At 39.5% G+C, this 16,926-nt stretch overlaps 2 protein-coding genes across 2 annotated transcripts; both read right to left on the minus strand.

The window, feature by feature from the left end:
* Positions 1-1,034: 1,034 nt before the first annotated feature.
* dynll2a (dynein, light chain, LC8-type 2a) lies at positions 1,035-7,427 on the minus strand. The gene is made up of 3 exons (XM_047391229.1): positions 7,243-7,427; positions 6,614-6,760; positions 1,035-2,813 (listed from the first exon to the last, which is right to left on the minus strand). The coding sequence occupies exons 2-3, from the start codon at positions 6,743-6,745 to the stop codon at positions 2,676-2,678; spliced, it is 270 nt and encodes an 89-aa protein (XP_047247185.1). The 5' UTR covers positions 6,746-6,760; positions 7,243-7,427; the 3' UTR covers positions 1,035-2,675.
* Positions 7,428-8,849: 1,422 nt separating this feature from the next.
* On the minus strand, positions 8,850-16,711 carry srsf1a (serine and arginine rich splicing factor 1a). The gene is made up of 4 exons (XM_047391228.1): positions 16,280-16,711; positions 15,605-15,783; positions 10,576-10,748; positions 8,850-10,393 (listed from the first exon to the last, which is right to left on the minus strand). The coding sequence occupies exons 1-4, from the start codon at positions 16,465-16,467 to the stop codon at positions 10,196-10,198; spliced, it is 738 nt and encodes a 245-aa protein (XP_047247184.1). The 5' UTR covers positions 16,468-16,711; the 3' UTR covers positions 8,850-10,195.
* Between the last annotated feature and the right edge of the window lie 215 nt (positions 16,712-16,926).

The following is a 16,926-nucleotide window of genomic DNA, read 5'->3' on the forward strand; positions in this document are numbered from 1 at the left end:
GAACTATAGCTAGTAATTAGCTGGAAATGGGTGATTTGCTTCAGATAAATATTATTTCATTAAAAACTTGGTTTATTTATCAATAGATATTACATTGTCATCAGCATATACTCATAATAAAAAATTGACTATTTTCCTAGAATTGCGGCTTTATTTGAAAGCTAGCGAGAGTTAGCTAGTTAGCATGAAAATAGATCATTAGCTTCAGATAAAATCCTGTATTTCATGAGGTATTTTTCAGAATCAACAAATTCTCATATAGAAAATTTAGAATTTTCCAAAAACTTTTATGAGAAAGCTATAACTAATTAGAAAGCTTGTTAGCAAAGTTTGATTAGCTTAATAAAAATATGTTTGTGCAAAAAAAAAATTTTTTAAAAAATAGTATGATATAATAAAGTATAATAAAGTTGATACTCTCCGAGTGTGGCGGTTGCGCGTTGTATGACCTACGTACGGAGGCTACAGTCCTCGGCGCAGTCCTCAGGTTCAAGTCCCATCTGTTGCTGCATGTCTTCCCCTCTGTCTCTCCATCCCATTTGCTCTCAGCCAACTTACAAAATAAAGGCCACTAGTGCCACAAAATGAAAAAAAAAAAAAGCTGATATGTTTCCAAATTTTTAGTTGTATAAGAAATCTAATTAATAATTTTAAGGCTAATTAGTTAGCATGTAAACAAAGCCTTATTGCTATAAAAATATTTTTAATTTTAAGAATTATGCTATTCATATTTTTAACAGATATACAATCACATCCCAGACTATATCATTTTTACAAAGAAGCAATAAGCAATAACTAATCAGCATAACTTGCCGTTGCTGGAAAATGGGGGGAGAATGTTTTTAAAGAATGGCCAGAATTTCTGAAATACATATCTAATTTATCAATTTTAAAAAATATTAGGAGAGTTTTCTTCTTCAAATACTTGGTACAAAATAAAATAACTCAGTTTTTTATTTGTATGTCCATCACTAACTACAGTAAATGGTTTTAGCACAAAAAAGGGAATTGACAAACTAAAAAAGACCACAATGTAGTAAGTCAACAATGATTTTTTTTATTTTATCCGGTTTATACAGTTTTGGTTCTGTAGCAACCTACTGGATAAATCTAATGAAGTGCAATTGTACTCAAGCCAGTTAAAGTTGAGAGCAATGACAGGCACAAGTTTTGTGCAAATTTAACAGCATTGGAACGGCTCCTACACATACATCGCAAAGAATACATGCCAGAGGAAAACATTGCTAAAGTTTACATTGACAACAGTTAGGAAGACGTCCCATGACAAGAAAATCAATCCAAGCTAAGACTTGATAAACATTTCACCCACAACTGACAAATGGGAGACAATAACTCAGTAAACATTCAGTCTTTATGCACAGCAAGAAATGTGTTGTGTTATCCGCCCCCACGGACTGAAACCCTTCAATCTGTCCAATCCAAAATCCTCAATTCAAAAGTTGTGCATTGACTTTTTTCAAACTAATTATACTGATATTATAAAACTAAAAACCTAAAAGTTGTAACAGAAAGGGTAACGGATTAACCTGTCCGGTATTTTGTTATTTTTTAGGAATCAACACTTAAAACGCTTTGTCTGGCAAGACACTGGCCGCTAAAACTAGAACTTAGAATGCTGCAACTTTAAAAGATATCACAAGCCACTTGAGACAACACAACCATCTGAAACACAGGGTGGTAGTAGCCTTGGTAAATGTAACCTCATTAGTTCATCTAATGCTGCTATATAGCAATTACTAGGACAAGACGCATGTCAGCGATGCCCAAAATCCACATACTCAAGACTCAAAGATGAAAATGCAAATTATTTGCCTCCAAGAACAGATTTACTTTGAGATTTGAAGCAGTAAAATAAAATGTGTGCAGTAACCTCCAAACATGCAGTAACAAATGATCATAAATAAGATCTAGGTAGGTGAATTCTGCTAACCAGTCTGTAGTCTTATAACACGGACATTACAGGCTAAGGTCTGTTTGTGCGAGTCCTAAATGCTCTATCCTTCACAGTGAAAGTTTAAGATTTGACAAACTAGCCTTATCTGGAAATGCTTGCACTCGCTTGTGCCTCTTCCAGAGTGAAAAGTGTGTTCGACAATGTGACATCTTTTCTGAACGCGGCTGCTAAATATTCACCTTCTGATAGTTTTATCAAATATCTAAATTATATTAAAAAACAAATATGGGGTTTTGTATCGAATTTCCTATAAACCACTTGGAGCAAGAAAATTTCCTGCACCAAATGAGGTTTTTCACCTTGGTCAGGTTTAAATTTTCAAGATAAAACATCGTGCACAAGGTTTAATTTTACTATCTAAAACATGAGTTTCTCATTACAGGGTGTGGCAATGCCACATATGAAGGAAAGCAGATTAACCACCACATTCTAGAGCTTTCCTTTATTATACAATCAAGGGCCACGTTGAAATCTTTCACAACCTAAAATCAACAAAAACTACCTCAGTTGCATTCAAATGGCAACTATCGAAAAGTAAACTTACTGTAACATACATATTATATAAGTGTATAGTCCATGCAGTAGCGCACGGCAGATTTTGCATCGTTATGGTATGTCATAAGTGTATGGGAGACATCAGCCACCAGTGCATTTCCAATTTAGGCTCAGGGAGAAAAACTCCTCGATACCCATCTGCAACTCAGCCAGACTTGAAGAGCAAAATGGCCACTTGGCCCAAGTAAAAGTAAATAAAATGCTTTGTCTCGTGAGTGACGTAGCTGCCAAAGTTCCTCCCAACGATGCAGTGCCAGGTTGGATTATACTTCTTGTCAAACTCCTAACAAGAGACAAGAGGAGATGATTAATGCAAACTAGATTCCTGGATCTTCAGGGCCAAGAAAGTGGTGGTCATTGAAGATGCGGAGCCAATCTAGTTTTAAACATTAACATATTGTTAATATATACACACAGGCTGACAGCAAGGTGGCGCAAGGCACATTTAAATAGGTTACAAAGCAATCCAACCATGTTTGCTATTAATATGAAATTCATTTTTGACATTTTGCATTAAAAACACCTCGTTGTCTAAAGTAAAATGTTCCATCACAATATTTTAAAAGGCAGGTGGTCAATAAAATTTAGATCAATCAATCAACTTATTTACCACTCACAGGCGTGTGAAAAAGTACATACCCCATTGCAGATTTCTTCTGTTTTGCTGTTTGTCACACTTACATTTAGCATTTATATCAGATATCAGACCAACATAACCTGAACAAACAATAAAAGCAGCTTTAAAATGCTGATTTTATTTATAAAGAGGAAAAAAGCGATTCAAACAAATTTGGTCCTATGTGAAAAGTAATTGCTCCCTCCACCTGCCATCCTTGGTGATAAGTCTTTTACATCCAGGACTTTTCAAGCATAAACAGCCAACCTCCTGGATGAGTCATCAATGCACTTTTGTAGAAATTTCGGTAATCTGGAGGTCTTTTATCCTACTTCATGTTGTCAGACAGGTTCTATTTAAGTGATTTCTTGATTTTACAGCCCTGGCAGCAAATAATCCTGGCAGTGGCTAGTAAAATTAATCCAAAAAAATTATAATTTGAAGCAGCATTTTGCAATTACTCAGGTTTTTTTCTTTATCCACTATAAAACTTTGCTTGATGTTCTGAAACAAGAAAAACAGAGCAAAAACAGAAATAATCTTTAAAGGACCAAATACTTTTTCACTCTATATTGGGATTAAACTGTTGGTGTGTTTTTTTTTTTTTACACTGTTTAAAGAAATCAAAATAATGACGCGCTCTTATCTCTTAAAAGTCAAATGGGTTTTAATGTCCGTAAGTCCATTTGTCTACAGTCCTTTTAAATGCAAGGTTGCAGACCCCTGTAAAAATGTACAAATTTAAGCAGATTAGTCCTACACAGAGAAAAAAAAAACACACAGGCCAACTATGAACTTTGTATACATAAATGGCAGCAGATATAAAAATTAAACTGCTATGTCTGGCATTTCTCTTAATCAAAGCTATAAATCGGGACCAAATTTCTTCCAGTTAATTAAGTCGTTATTGTAATTGTTATTGCTAATACAAAAATACGTTGCGCTCTTCTATCCTTTTCTCGCTGTTTTCTCAGCTTTTCCAGAAAACAATCAAACAGCAAAATAAATAAAAAGACAAGCCAACCAGAAGGAATAATCTGATCTAAAAGTACTGGTCCTTCTAAAAATATTAGCATATTGTGATAAAGTTCATTATTTTCCATAATGTCATGATGAAAATTTAACATTCATATATTTTAGATTCATTGCACACTAACTGAAATATTTCAGGTCTTTTATTGTCTTAATACGGATGATTTTGGCATACAGCTCATGAAAACCCAAAATTCCTATCTCACAAAATTAGCATATCATTAAAAGGGTCTCTAAACGAGCTATGAACCTAATCATCTGAATCAACGAGTTAACTCTAAACACCTGCAAAAGATTCCTGAGGCCTTTAAAACTCCCAGCCTGGTTCATCACTCAAAACCCCAATCATGGGTAAGACTGCCGACCTGACTGCTGTCCAGAAGGCCACTATTGACACCCTCAAGCAAGAGGGTAAGACACAGAAAGAAATTTCTGAACGAATAGGCTGTTCCCAGAGTGCTGTATCAAGGCACCTCTGTGGGAAGTCTGTGGGAAGGAAAAAGTGTGGCAGAAAACGCTGCACAACGAGAAGAGGTGACCGGACCCTGAGGAAGATTGTGGAGAAGGGCCGATTCCAGACCTTGGGGGACCTGCGGAAGCAGTGGACTGAGTCTGGAGTAGAAACATCCAGAGTCACCGTGCACAGGCGTGTGCAGGAAATGGGCTACAGGTGCCGCATTCCCCAGGTCAAGCCACTTTTGAACCAGAAACAGCGGCAGAAGCGCCTGACCTGGGCTACAGAGAAGCAGCACTGGACTGTTGCTCAGTGGTCCAAAGTACTTTTTTCAGATGAAAGCAAATTCTGCATGTCATTTGGAAATCAAGGTGCCAGAGTCTGGAGGAAGACTGGGGAGAAGGAAATGCCAAAATGCCAGAAGTCCAGTGTCAAGTACCCACAGTCAGTGATGGTCTGGGGTGCCGTGTCAGCTGCTGGTGTTGGTCCACTGTGTTTTATCAAGGGCAGGGTCAATGCAGCTAGCTATCAGGAGATTTTGGAGCACTTCATGCTTCCATCTGCTGAAAAGCTTTATGGAGATGAAGATTTCATTTTTCAGCACGACCTGGCACCTGCTCACAGTGCCAAAACCACTGGTAAATGGTTTACTGACCATGGTATAACTGTGCTCAATTGGCCTGCCAACTCTCCTGACCTGAACCCCATAGAGAATCTGTGGGATATTGTGAAGAGAACGTTGAGAGACTCAAGACCCAACACTCTGGATGAGCTAAAGGCTGCTATCGAAGCATCCTGGGCCTCCATAAGACCTCAGCAGTGCCACAGGCTGATTGCCTCCATGCCACGCCGCATTGAAGCAGTCATTTCTGCCAAAGGATTCCCGACCAAGTATTGAGTGCATAACTGTACATGATTATTTGAAGGTTGACGTTTTTTGTATTAAAAACACTTTTCTTTTATTGGTCGGATGAAATATGCTAATTTTGTGAGATAGGAATTTTGGGTTTTCATGAACTGTATGCCAAAATCATCCGTATTAAGACAATAAAAGACCTGAAATATTTCAGTTAGTGTGCAATGAATCTAAAATATATGAATGTTAAATTTTCATCATGACATTATGGAAAATAATGAACTTTATCACAATATGCTAATATTTTGAGAAGGACCTGTAATATGGCCCATGAGCCAGAATGTCTATCAGGCATCAGGAGTGGAGCATTACTGTTACAGGCAGTTCCCAGAGCATCTGACAGTCAGAACGACCAGACACAGAGCTAATTACCCAATTAATATCAACTTGGTATGCTCCCAGTGTTACTGTAAAAAGCAGAACAGCAAAAGGGTAAATTAAAAAGGTACCTGGAAAGTTCTAACAATTGGATTGTTTTTGTTTTAAATCTTTGCCCGAATAAAACCAAAACCATGGTACTTTCCACATAAGGTTACTAAACCGACCCATACCTGGCAGGTAATTCTGCCGGATGCATCAGTGATGATGTGTGTGTCTGATGACCTTTACTTACTAATTTGACCTATTGTTGGATGCTCTAGCAACTGGTGGATAACCGTATGCCTCTACTCCTGATGCCAACACTTACATGCCGTGGTGCTCATTTTAGATGTGTCAGCTTCTTGCAAATTGAATCTCCTAAATACTCTGCTAATCTGCATGTGAACCCATTTATGTCCAAATTGGACAATCCCTTCAGGGACTTTTTTTTTTTTTTTTGCCAATGAGGGCAGATTTAGACATTTGTGTTTGAAATATTTAATCAGCTTAATTTGGCAGGTTGAACAATTTGTAAACAGTTTGTGAAGAAATTTCACAAACTGACTGCTAAAGTTATTGACATTGTCTATATTCTATAGGAACCTAATCTCCAGATTAAGAAGAAACACATCTGAGGACTCAAATGGATGTTAAGCTGCAGAGAAAGCATGCTTGGCTCTATCCATTTAGCCCGTTATGGCTCACCTTCTTGATGTAGGCAGCAATGTCCTTCTCTATGTTGTACTTCTCCATGGCCTGGGTGGCACAGTCCACGGCGTCCTGCTGCATGTCCTCGGACATGTCTGCGTTCTTGATCACCGCTTTCCTGTCAGTCATGGTTCAGGCTGCGTGCTGAGGAAGAAGCAGGAAAATTGACACTACACGTGGTGGAGATGAGGATGAGGATGGGTTCTAGGCCAGCCAGATCATCGCAATTTCTCCAGTCACACGCAGAACATGAAAGCCCTTCCACACAGCGGCATTTCAGCTGATCGCCTTAATTAAAATTTTTACTTGGGTTGTGTGTTTCTGCTCTATGTTATGGCAAAACCGCGGGTATAGTTTTGCATTAATTTGAAGTGAAACTTGATACAGGTGGAGTTCAATTACTTTCCTATAAATACATTTGCATCGGAACAGCAACAATTATGAAAATGCTTCTATTAATATTCTCGGGTGGCACAGCGTTAAAAAAAATGAACTACTTTAATTTAAACCCTTTAAAATATTCGTTCAAAATGCACGAACACGTACAGTAAAAGCTAATCACAACTAGATTCATAAATATGCCAAACGTTGAAGTGAATCTTCTACATCAGGGCGGTGCAACTCACCTTTTCCTGCGCCTCTAATGGCGAAAAAAATCCTCCGTTCAGAAATATGTATTTTAATGAGCCGGTGCGGGAAGGTTAAGATGATGCTGCGGCTAATTGCTTTTTAAAGATTTACACAATAAGCATGAAGGTAGGTTGGCTCTGCGTTGTGCTGTCCGCGGCAGCTCCCCGCCCCCTCTTCTGCATGCCGCGCCCTGCCATTGGCTGCGGCCGCTGCCTCCTCGCGCGGCGCAAGCGTTTTTCTCCAGCTCATCTCTGCCGGCATCTTATTTCATCCCACAATGCATCATTCACAGCATACGACACTGACTGGAGGATAAAGTGGAAACTGGAGCTCGTTTGGCTTTTACAGCACAGTCACAGCTGGGGGGCTTTGAATACAGCTACTCCAGTGTTTGTCCTCCTTGATCAGGTCTATTTCTTATTCTAATGCTTACACATTTATGATACTGACAAAAAAAAAAGAAAAAAAAGTCTGGCTTAAATTACAAATTCGGTTCTTCGATTAAAGAAAAGAAATTATTTAGGTTATATTGGAGATCATTGGAACAGCCACTTTATTGACCCAATCCAGTATGTGAATTGTAAGACAAAACAGAAAATATAAAGACAGAATTAACATCCTTTAAAGTCCATGGCTTCAAAACACTGTCCAGTAATATTTCTGAGAAACACTACAAAACCCAGCTCCAACAAGACATCTAAAGGAAATATTTTACTGTTCAGACCTGCTGATCATAATTAAAATCTATTGCTTTAATGCTTAGGAAATGTGTTGTTTTGGCATAAATTTGATAGGGCTGGGAAGTAATGGCTCCTACAAGCAATAGTTAAAAAGCAGATGCTTTCAATCAGCTAGAATGTGTTCCGCTTTATTGAATAAACTGAATTAATTTAGCACTTTTCCAGAGTCGCTTTTATGAAATTATTGAAATATCTGTCAGTGGATAAGTTCTTAATTGTACAGACTGATGCCCAGAAGCTTAATGACAGTGGTTATAACTACCCTCAACACATGCTTTTGTTTTCCAGTTATCCCACCACAAATGTTTACACTCCATAAAAGCAATGTAGACTACGTCCATTTGACATCAAGTTAACTTTTTCAAATAAAGCCTTTGTTTTCTTTCTAGTGGAGTTTTATGTATTGTTCCCACTTTAACCTGTTATCTTACTGCATATAGACTAAGACTAGATGTTTTGCTACTCTCACTTTGATTGAAATCAGTCATCTCTTGTGTTAGAGGTGACAGATTCATTGACTTAGGGAAAAAATACTGCATTCAGATACTCTGTTTACATTTATCTGAATTCTGGAAATATCCCTTAAGTTGAATTAAAACAGATCACTCAATCACTGTTCTTTCAGGGCGAATGTTTAGTTTGTTGGAAAATAAATGCATGAGACGTCCATGTATGGGAGGGAAAAAATAAATGATTGCTATACCAATTTTACATGAAACCCTTGTGTTTCTGTATCATAGATTTAGCTAAATGTGTCAATACCAATTTGAAAAATAGCCTTTTGATGCCTGTTTGTTATTGAAACCAAAACTAATTCACTTATTTACATAGCCCTTATTACAAATAAAAACAAAGTCAATAACTATGTTTGAAAGTGTGTTTATTGAAAATGCTAAAAGAAAGATTAAGCAAAGCAAAAATTACAAACTATTCCCAAATTTAACCCCCTCCCAACCTCCCTTTTTTTAATTCCCTCATACCGGGCATCTACGACTCCATCCTTTGATCCAACCTCCTGGTCCTCTGTTTCGTTTTCTTCTATAATAAAGCCATTGGGGCCTAAACAACAGGGCAAAAAAAAAAAAAAAGGTGCTCTGGAACTCCCATTATTTTAGTTCTGATAAATTTGAATCCTCGAAAAACTGCTCCCGTTCCCGAGCATCCATCCTTGCCTATCCCTTCCCTAATCGATCCACTCATCCAGCTCCAAGGATTGGGATCCATTGAGCCACTCCTCCAATCAAAACCTTGAAATACCAGGAAGAAAATCAGAGGAAGACCGTTAGAATAAAATGTCAAGAGTTTTGGGCCTATTTTTTTTTTTCCACTGAACACTCAAAAGACTAAAGAAAAAAAAATCCTGACTTAGAAGCATTTTATCCAATGAGGATGCTCAAAGCTGGGACACTTTCTGTACAAAGCAGTTCTGTTTGTTTACACTTGACAGCAAGGATTACACTTACATCGCAACACTTGATTTAGGACTGCTTATTCTGTCAGAAACCAGAGTAGCATGTTACAGACTTGTCTTAACAAAGTACAGTACACATATCTTTGTTAAATAACATGCATGACATGGCAACCTGTCAAAATGTTCAGTTTATGGAATATGAAGCATACCATTGCCTCGACCTGATTGCTCCTAGATGTCCTATCCTCCTCCTAGATGTCCTATTTGTATCCTGACCATACAAATGAAATGTGCTCCACAATCGTTTTATTCCAAATCACTTTAATCCTTCTCCTCAGATGTCTAAAGGAAGACACAAGGGTAAAATACAGTTAAGCATTGGGCTTCCAACCAAATAAACAGCCCACCCCACATATATCCGAAGAGAGGCTACTAAAATAAAAAAAACAACCAAAAGTGAAACTTCAGATTAACACTTGCAAAAACATTGAGTGTGGCTCTAACAACTCAACGTTTTTGAAGTTCACCATAGCACATGTTGTAATTTTCAAAATCTGACATGACAAAAAGTAGGGGAGAGGAGGATAAAACAATAGGGTAAAGAGGTGGGAGAGGGAAGGGGAAAGTTGAGAGAGAGAGAGTGGAGGGAGGGGGTTAAATCTACATTTCGAGATCATTAACAGAGACATCAAGACAAGAAATGCAAAAATAAAAATAATTAGCTGACATTTGGAGAAACTCAGGGATAAAAACAGGAGGGAATACATAAGAAGGGCAAGATATCGATGGAGGCATGGTTCAAGAACGGGAACGAGAGCGGCTGTGGCGGGGTGAGTAGCGGGGAGATCCTCGGCCACGACCACGTGAATTGCTGCGACTGCGGCTGGCGCTGCGACTGCGGCTCCGGCTTCTGCTTCCACGGCTGCGGGAGCGTGATCTTCCGTAACTTGGGCTGCGGGGACCATCTAATTTCACACGAATGTAAGCAGTCTCTCCCTGGCGAACACAAGAGAACTTGACATTGAAAAGGCAACACTCCTGCCTCTGGTGGAAATACAGATGGGCACTTAAGAGGTCGGTGTGTACAAAAAACCAAAAACGTAGCACTTCTTTAAATACTCACCGCGACACAGCAAAGAATCATTATCCATGACAGTTAATCAAATCCGTACACATACCTCATGGGAGCGGAATTTGGTGTTGTCCAGCTTTCGGACGGCATAGGTCATGTCCTCTTTGCGCACAAACTCTACAACTCCAGTTCCATCTCTGTAAACGTCAGCGTAGCACACATCACCAGCCTCGCGCATGTGGTCCTTTAGGTCCTGCCAGCTGCCGCTCTGAGGAAGACCTGAACAGAAAGACAACACATGTTGAACCAAATGTGATCAAGTGCAATAACTTTGCAATTAATATTATATTAAAGACAACAGCTTAAATTATTTTATAGATTTTGAAAGCAACATTTTAAGCTGTGAAATGTGCCCTACTGGGGAAACTGCTTTAGTCATGGGTTCTATGGATATGGGATAAAGGAAGTGACTAAATAGGGAAAAGATTGAGTTTGCGATTGTGTTCATCTATTTTTTGGATTAAATAATACATTTTCTCCTTACGTACTTCATACCATTACAATCAATGAAACATTTTGCATCCTCATCTTCTAAAGAGTCAAAAATATTTGCAAACCATTAACATAAAAATAAGGTTTAATTTCACTGCAATGCATCCTTCTGCCAAAGCTTTATCCTGTAGCTGCCAGCATTAGAGCTGCACAATATCAGAAAAACAAATACTGCCAGTGAATGGCACACACGTCAATATATGACTATGACTCTACAGAGGTAATGTCCGTCTCTTTTTTGGGTCTATTGCAATCAAGACGTGAGCTAGAGCGGTGTGGCATGTATAGGAAATATTTATTGCAGTCCAAGCTGTTCTTTGCAATGTTGATATTGCAAGTATGAAAAATCAGCATTAAATTATTCAGCCGTTGCCCACATGTGACTAGACTTTCCCCTAAATAATGTTAGGAGCATCACAGGGGACTGTACTCTCACCATTCTTTTTCACTCTGTACACCTCAGACTTCCAGTACAAGGCAGACTCTTGTCATCTGCAGAAATACTCAGATGATTCTGCAGTCGTGGGGTGAATCAGAGATGGACAAGAAGCTGAGTACAGGAAGGTGGTGGACCGCTTTGTGGCATGGTGTGGAAACAATCATCTCATTTTGAACGTGACTAAAACAAAGGAGATGATTGTAGATTTTAAGAGAAACAGGAATAAGTCAAAAACTATTTCTATCATGGGAGAAGAAGTGGAGGTGGTGGAGGAGTATAAATACCTCGGTGTTCACCTGGACAACAGACTAGAGTTGAGATGCAACTGTGAAGCCATCTACAAGTAGGGACAGAGCAGACTGTACTTCTTGAGGAAGCTTAGGTCCTTTGGTGTTTGCAGCAAGATGCTGCATATCTTCTATAAGTCTGTTATGGAAAGTGTGATCTCTTCTACCATCATCTGCTGGGGAAGCAGCATCAGAGCCAGGGACTTAAAAAAGCTCAACAAGCTGATAAAGAAGGTTGGCTCTGTTCTGGGGACTCCTCTGGAACCTCTGGAGATCATTGTGGAAAGACAGATTCTTCATAAAATGAAGAACATTACGGAGAACCCTGAGCATCCTCTTCATGAGACTGTCCTACAACAACAGAGTGTCTTCAGTCAGAGGCTTCTTCAGATCTGCTGTAAGACGGAGCGCTACAGGAGATCCTTCCTGCCCACAGCCATCAGCATCTACAACGGCTCTTTGAAGAAACCTTCATAATGAGCTACAACATTTAATTTTCCTTTGGGATTAATAAAGTCTTTTTGAATTGCATTGAATTAAAATCTCAATCTTGTGAACTCAAAATTATATATGGTCTGGCCGTTTGGTGTTCAGATACACCCATAGTCAGATATGACTAAATGGAAACTTTCAATGAAAAATGCTTTCATTATTGAATTTAGCAAACTTTAAAAAGGTAGAAATGATATAAAAATCAATTATATGACACCATGTTTCTGCATTCTTTTGACTCAATATTTAAAAGTTTCTTTTGACATTTAAAATAAATCACCCTGATGTTTTATGATCTTAACACACACAACTTTCACTGAAAATACTGGTATTGGCTGCCCATTCAGCAGCTAGGGATCTAGGTAGCTATTTCACTGTTCTTAATTTCTGGACTACCTTATGGTGTATTCAAGTTTTAGTCAGACCCCCGTAGTTCAAAGTCTGAACACAATTTATTTGCGGTTTTCTGGCCAACCCAGAGTTCAGCTTTAATATGATAGCAGCATTGCTCCATTTAAACATTGTGAAAGTAAACTTTCAATTTGCACTTTGCTGTATCACATCAAACCAGAGGCAGAGGCAAACTATTTGTAAGCACGCTCCTTTACCATTTGCATATGTAGAATGAAGAGGAATATGCCGTTGTATTGCCAACAGTAGCTAGTTTGGTCACTGACCACAACAATTAGTCAGCCTCAATGGCTTCAAGCTGCATTCAGCTATGTTGTGTTCCCCAGCCTAGTTTTAACTGCGATGAAGGCAGCTACTAACCTGAGCCACTGGGATTTGTCAATTGCTGTGGTGCCAACTACAAGTAGACAGAGCTTTCACAGTTCAATAAATAAACCAATAAATTACGTAAATGTGTCTTTAATTAAAACGAGGGTTGAGGTTACAAAAAAAAAGCTTTTATTTCACTCTCACTCAATTAAATTGCTGCATGGTTTAAACCATGAATTCATCTCTGGACAGCCTTACCCATCAAGTCAGTGGGCGGGGCGGGGCAGGGCTGCTACTGCTTTATTAAGTAAAGCTGGTCTAAAATGTACTTGTTGAGCAGGTAAACCAATCAAATGTTAGGTTCTATCTGAGAAGTACAGTGGCAGTTTAAATTATTTTACTGTGCACTACAGCACAGCAATTATGAAACAACTAGATAATTACATTATGCATAATAAATGTAACATTTTAAAGTTTGTCTATTTCAAAAAGTTAAGTAATTACAAATACATTGTATGTATACATGTAAATATATGCATTTCTTCCCAGTTTGAAGTATAACATTGATAAAAAGGTTATCTAAGCATGTACCAAGTAGAACTTTTGGCACTCAATATTTCTCACAATACAAGCTGAAAAACAATTGCATTTCTCTGAACTCTGATTTCTAGCATTAAGGGACAATTTTCAAAAATGGGGGTGTACAGTACCATGTTATCACAGTGGTAAGAAATATCTTATCCCAGCAGGTTTCAGCATGGTTTACAGGTCCTTCTCAAAATATTAGCATATTGTGATAAAGTTCATTATTTTTCATAATGTCATGATGAAAATTTAACATTCATATATTTTAGATTCATTGCACACTAACTGAAATATTTCAGGTCTTTTATTGTCTTAATATGGATGATTTTGGCATACAGCTCATGAAAACCCGGAATTCCTATCTCACAAAATTAGCATATTTCATCCGACCAATAAAAGAAAAGTGTTTTTAATTCAAAAAACGTCAACCTTCAAATAATCATGTACAGTTATGCACTCAATACTTGGTCGGGAATCCTTTTGCAGAAATGACTGCTTCAATGCGGCGTGGCATGGAGGCAATCAGCCTGTGGCACTGCTGAGGTCTTATGGAGGCCCAGGATGCTTCGATAGCGGCCTTTAGCTCATCCAGAGTGTTGGGTCTTGAGTCTCTCAACGTTCTCTTCACAATATCCCACAGATTCTCTATGGGGTTCAGGTCAGGAGAGTTGGCAGACCAATTGAGCACAGTGATACCATGGTCAGTAAACCATTTACCAGTGGTTTTGACACTGTGAGCAGGTGCCAGGTCGTGCTGAAAAATGAAATCTTCATCTCCATAAAGCTTTTCAGCAGATGGAAGCATGAAGTGCTCCAAAATCTCCTGATAGCTAGCTGCATTGACCCTGCCCTTGATAAAACACAGTGGACCAACACCAGCAGCTGACACGGCACCCCAGACCATCACTGACTGTGGGTACTTGACACTGGACTTCTGGCATTTTGGCATTTCCTTCTCCCCAGTCTTCCTCCAGACTCTGGCACCTTGATTTCCAAATGACATGCAGAATTTGCTTTCATCTGAAAAAAGTACTTTGGACCACTGAGCAACAGTCCAGTGCTGCTTCTCTGTAGCCCAGGTCAGGCGCTTCTGCCGCTGTTTCTGGTTCAAAAGTGGCTTGACCTGGGGAATGCGGCACCTGTAGGCCATTTCCTGCACACGCCTGTGCACGGTGACTCTGGATGTTTCTACTCCAGACTCAGTCCACTGCTTCTGCAGGTCCCCCAAGGTCTGGAATCGGCCCTTCTCCACAATCTTCCTCAGGGTCCGGTCACCTCTTCTCGTTGTGCAGCGTTTTCTGCCACACTTTTTCCTTCCCACAGACTTCCCACAGAGGTGCCTTAATACAGCACTCTGGGAACAGCCTATTCGTTCAGAAATTTCTTTCTGTGTCTTACCCTCTTGCTTGAGGGTGTCAATAGTGGCCTTCTGGACAGCAGTCAGGTCGGCAGTCTTACCCATGATTGGGGTTTTGAGTGATGAACCAGGCTGGGAGTTTTAAAGGCCTCAGGAATCTTTTGCAGGTGTTTAGAGTTAACTCGTTGATTCAGATGATTAGGTTCATAGCTCGTTTAGAGACCCTTTTAATGATATGCTAATTTTGTGAGATAGGAATTTTGGGTTTTCATGAGCTGTATGACAAAATCATCCGTATTAAGACAATAAAAGACCTGAAATATTTCAGTTAGTGTGCAATGAATCTAAAATATATGAATGTTAAATTTTCATCATGACATTATGGAAAATAATGAACTTTATCACAATATGCTAATATTTTGAGAAGGACCTGTATAAGCAAGGCAGCCACATATGAACTCCAGCATTCATAGAATGGTTTTGGAACTGGACTCCCAAAAATAACTACTTATTATAAGTGGTATTTTCGACTGGAACTCGTAATAAATGAGTTACAAAATGCACCATTAGATCAACAGCAGGGTACCCAAGGGGCAAAAACAACAATGAATTTGCCCTTGATTGAACTGCAGAGTGAGTCTAACTTTAACATGGTCTCCTACTGAGGGAAGGGCATAATACAACACACTGGTTTTTCATTTACCCGACACAACGACCCTGTACTCTGAGCGTCTAGATGGAGGCCCGTATCTTCCCCTGGGTGCTCCACCGATCCCCCCATAACCGCCTCTGGAGCCTCTGCCGCTCCGTGGAAACTCGACCCGCAGTCTGTAGCCGTCGTAGTCGTACCCATCACGTCCATAGACCGCATCATCTGCGTCCCTGTCATTACAATATAGGGATATATTAGTCATAAAAACGTTTAGAGCATTAATGTTCACAGCTATGCAGGGTAAATGCTTGGACGGGACGCCGCCATGTTATAGCGTCTCTTGGTCCATCTTGGAGATGTGCAAATCAATTAAATAATCTAATTTAAGTTAGAAATGGACATGAATCTGTGCAGAAATTGCACTGCCGCCGAAATGGCGCAATCAAATCTATGGACGTACAATACTCCTTTAAGCAAGTCTGTAAATGTACACGAAATCAAATTGCGCTATAATTCTGAACAACGTTTAAAACGGAGTGTAATCAGTGATGCAACAGGATAGAGTTGTACACAGCGCAATGTGAGGAATGAAAACACAAGAAATCCACACCACGTTTGGTAACGTGAACAATGCACGTCCAGGAAATAACCTGATCCCCGAGCAACGGGCTAACAACACAATGGAACTGGCTATGGCTTGGTCGGCTAACAGGCTTAGCGCCTCACCTCGGATCTTCAAACTCGATAAAGGCGAAAGGCGGGCCTCCTCTGCGGTTCTTCAAATCGATATCTCGGATTGTCCCGTACTTGTAGAACACGTCCTCTACATCCTTGGTGCGAATATCTGGTGGGAGATTCCCCACGTAAATTCGGCAATCGTTGTTCCCAGCGGGGCCTCGCACAACACCCGACATGACTGCTGCTAACTTATTAAACTAACGACGGCGGGTTGTTTGCAAGTTTCAAAGCAACTATGGCTTCGAAATACCCGTAACGAACTTACAACGACTCTAAAATTAAGTACATATAAAGAAAAACGAATCAGAAAGACGTTTAGAAAAGTCTACCAAGCGCGCCTAATACCTATAGAGCTGACAAATGCTTTAAAACGTGCGGATCACCACTCCGCGATTACTCTGTGAGGCGCCCATAAAAACACTGCTGCCAGAACTTACACATCCGCCACAGAACATAGTGCGAAGGTATCTAAAGCTTCAAAACAATCACTTGTCAGGTGAACGCGACCATTAAAAGTTGCAACACATTTAAAAGAACATAATTGTAATTAACCGTGTGGGGGGTGACTGCTTCAGCAACGTCGTGTAATGCAATGCAAACTTTCATGGCCACTGTCTATCTGGAGGAAACCATTA

The sequence above is a fragment of the Girardinichthys multiradiatus genome, chromosome 18 (genome assembly GCF_021462225.1).
Source record: "Girardinichthys multiradiatus isolate DD_20200921_A chromosome 18, DD_fGirMul_XY1, whole genome shotgun sequence".
NCBI classification, from domain to species: domain Eukaryota; kingdom Metazoa; phylum Chordata; class Actinopteri; order Cyprinodontiformes; family Goodeidae; genus Girardinichthys; species Girardinichthys multiradiatus.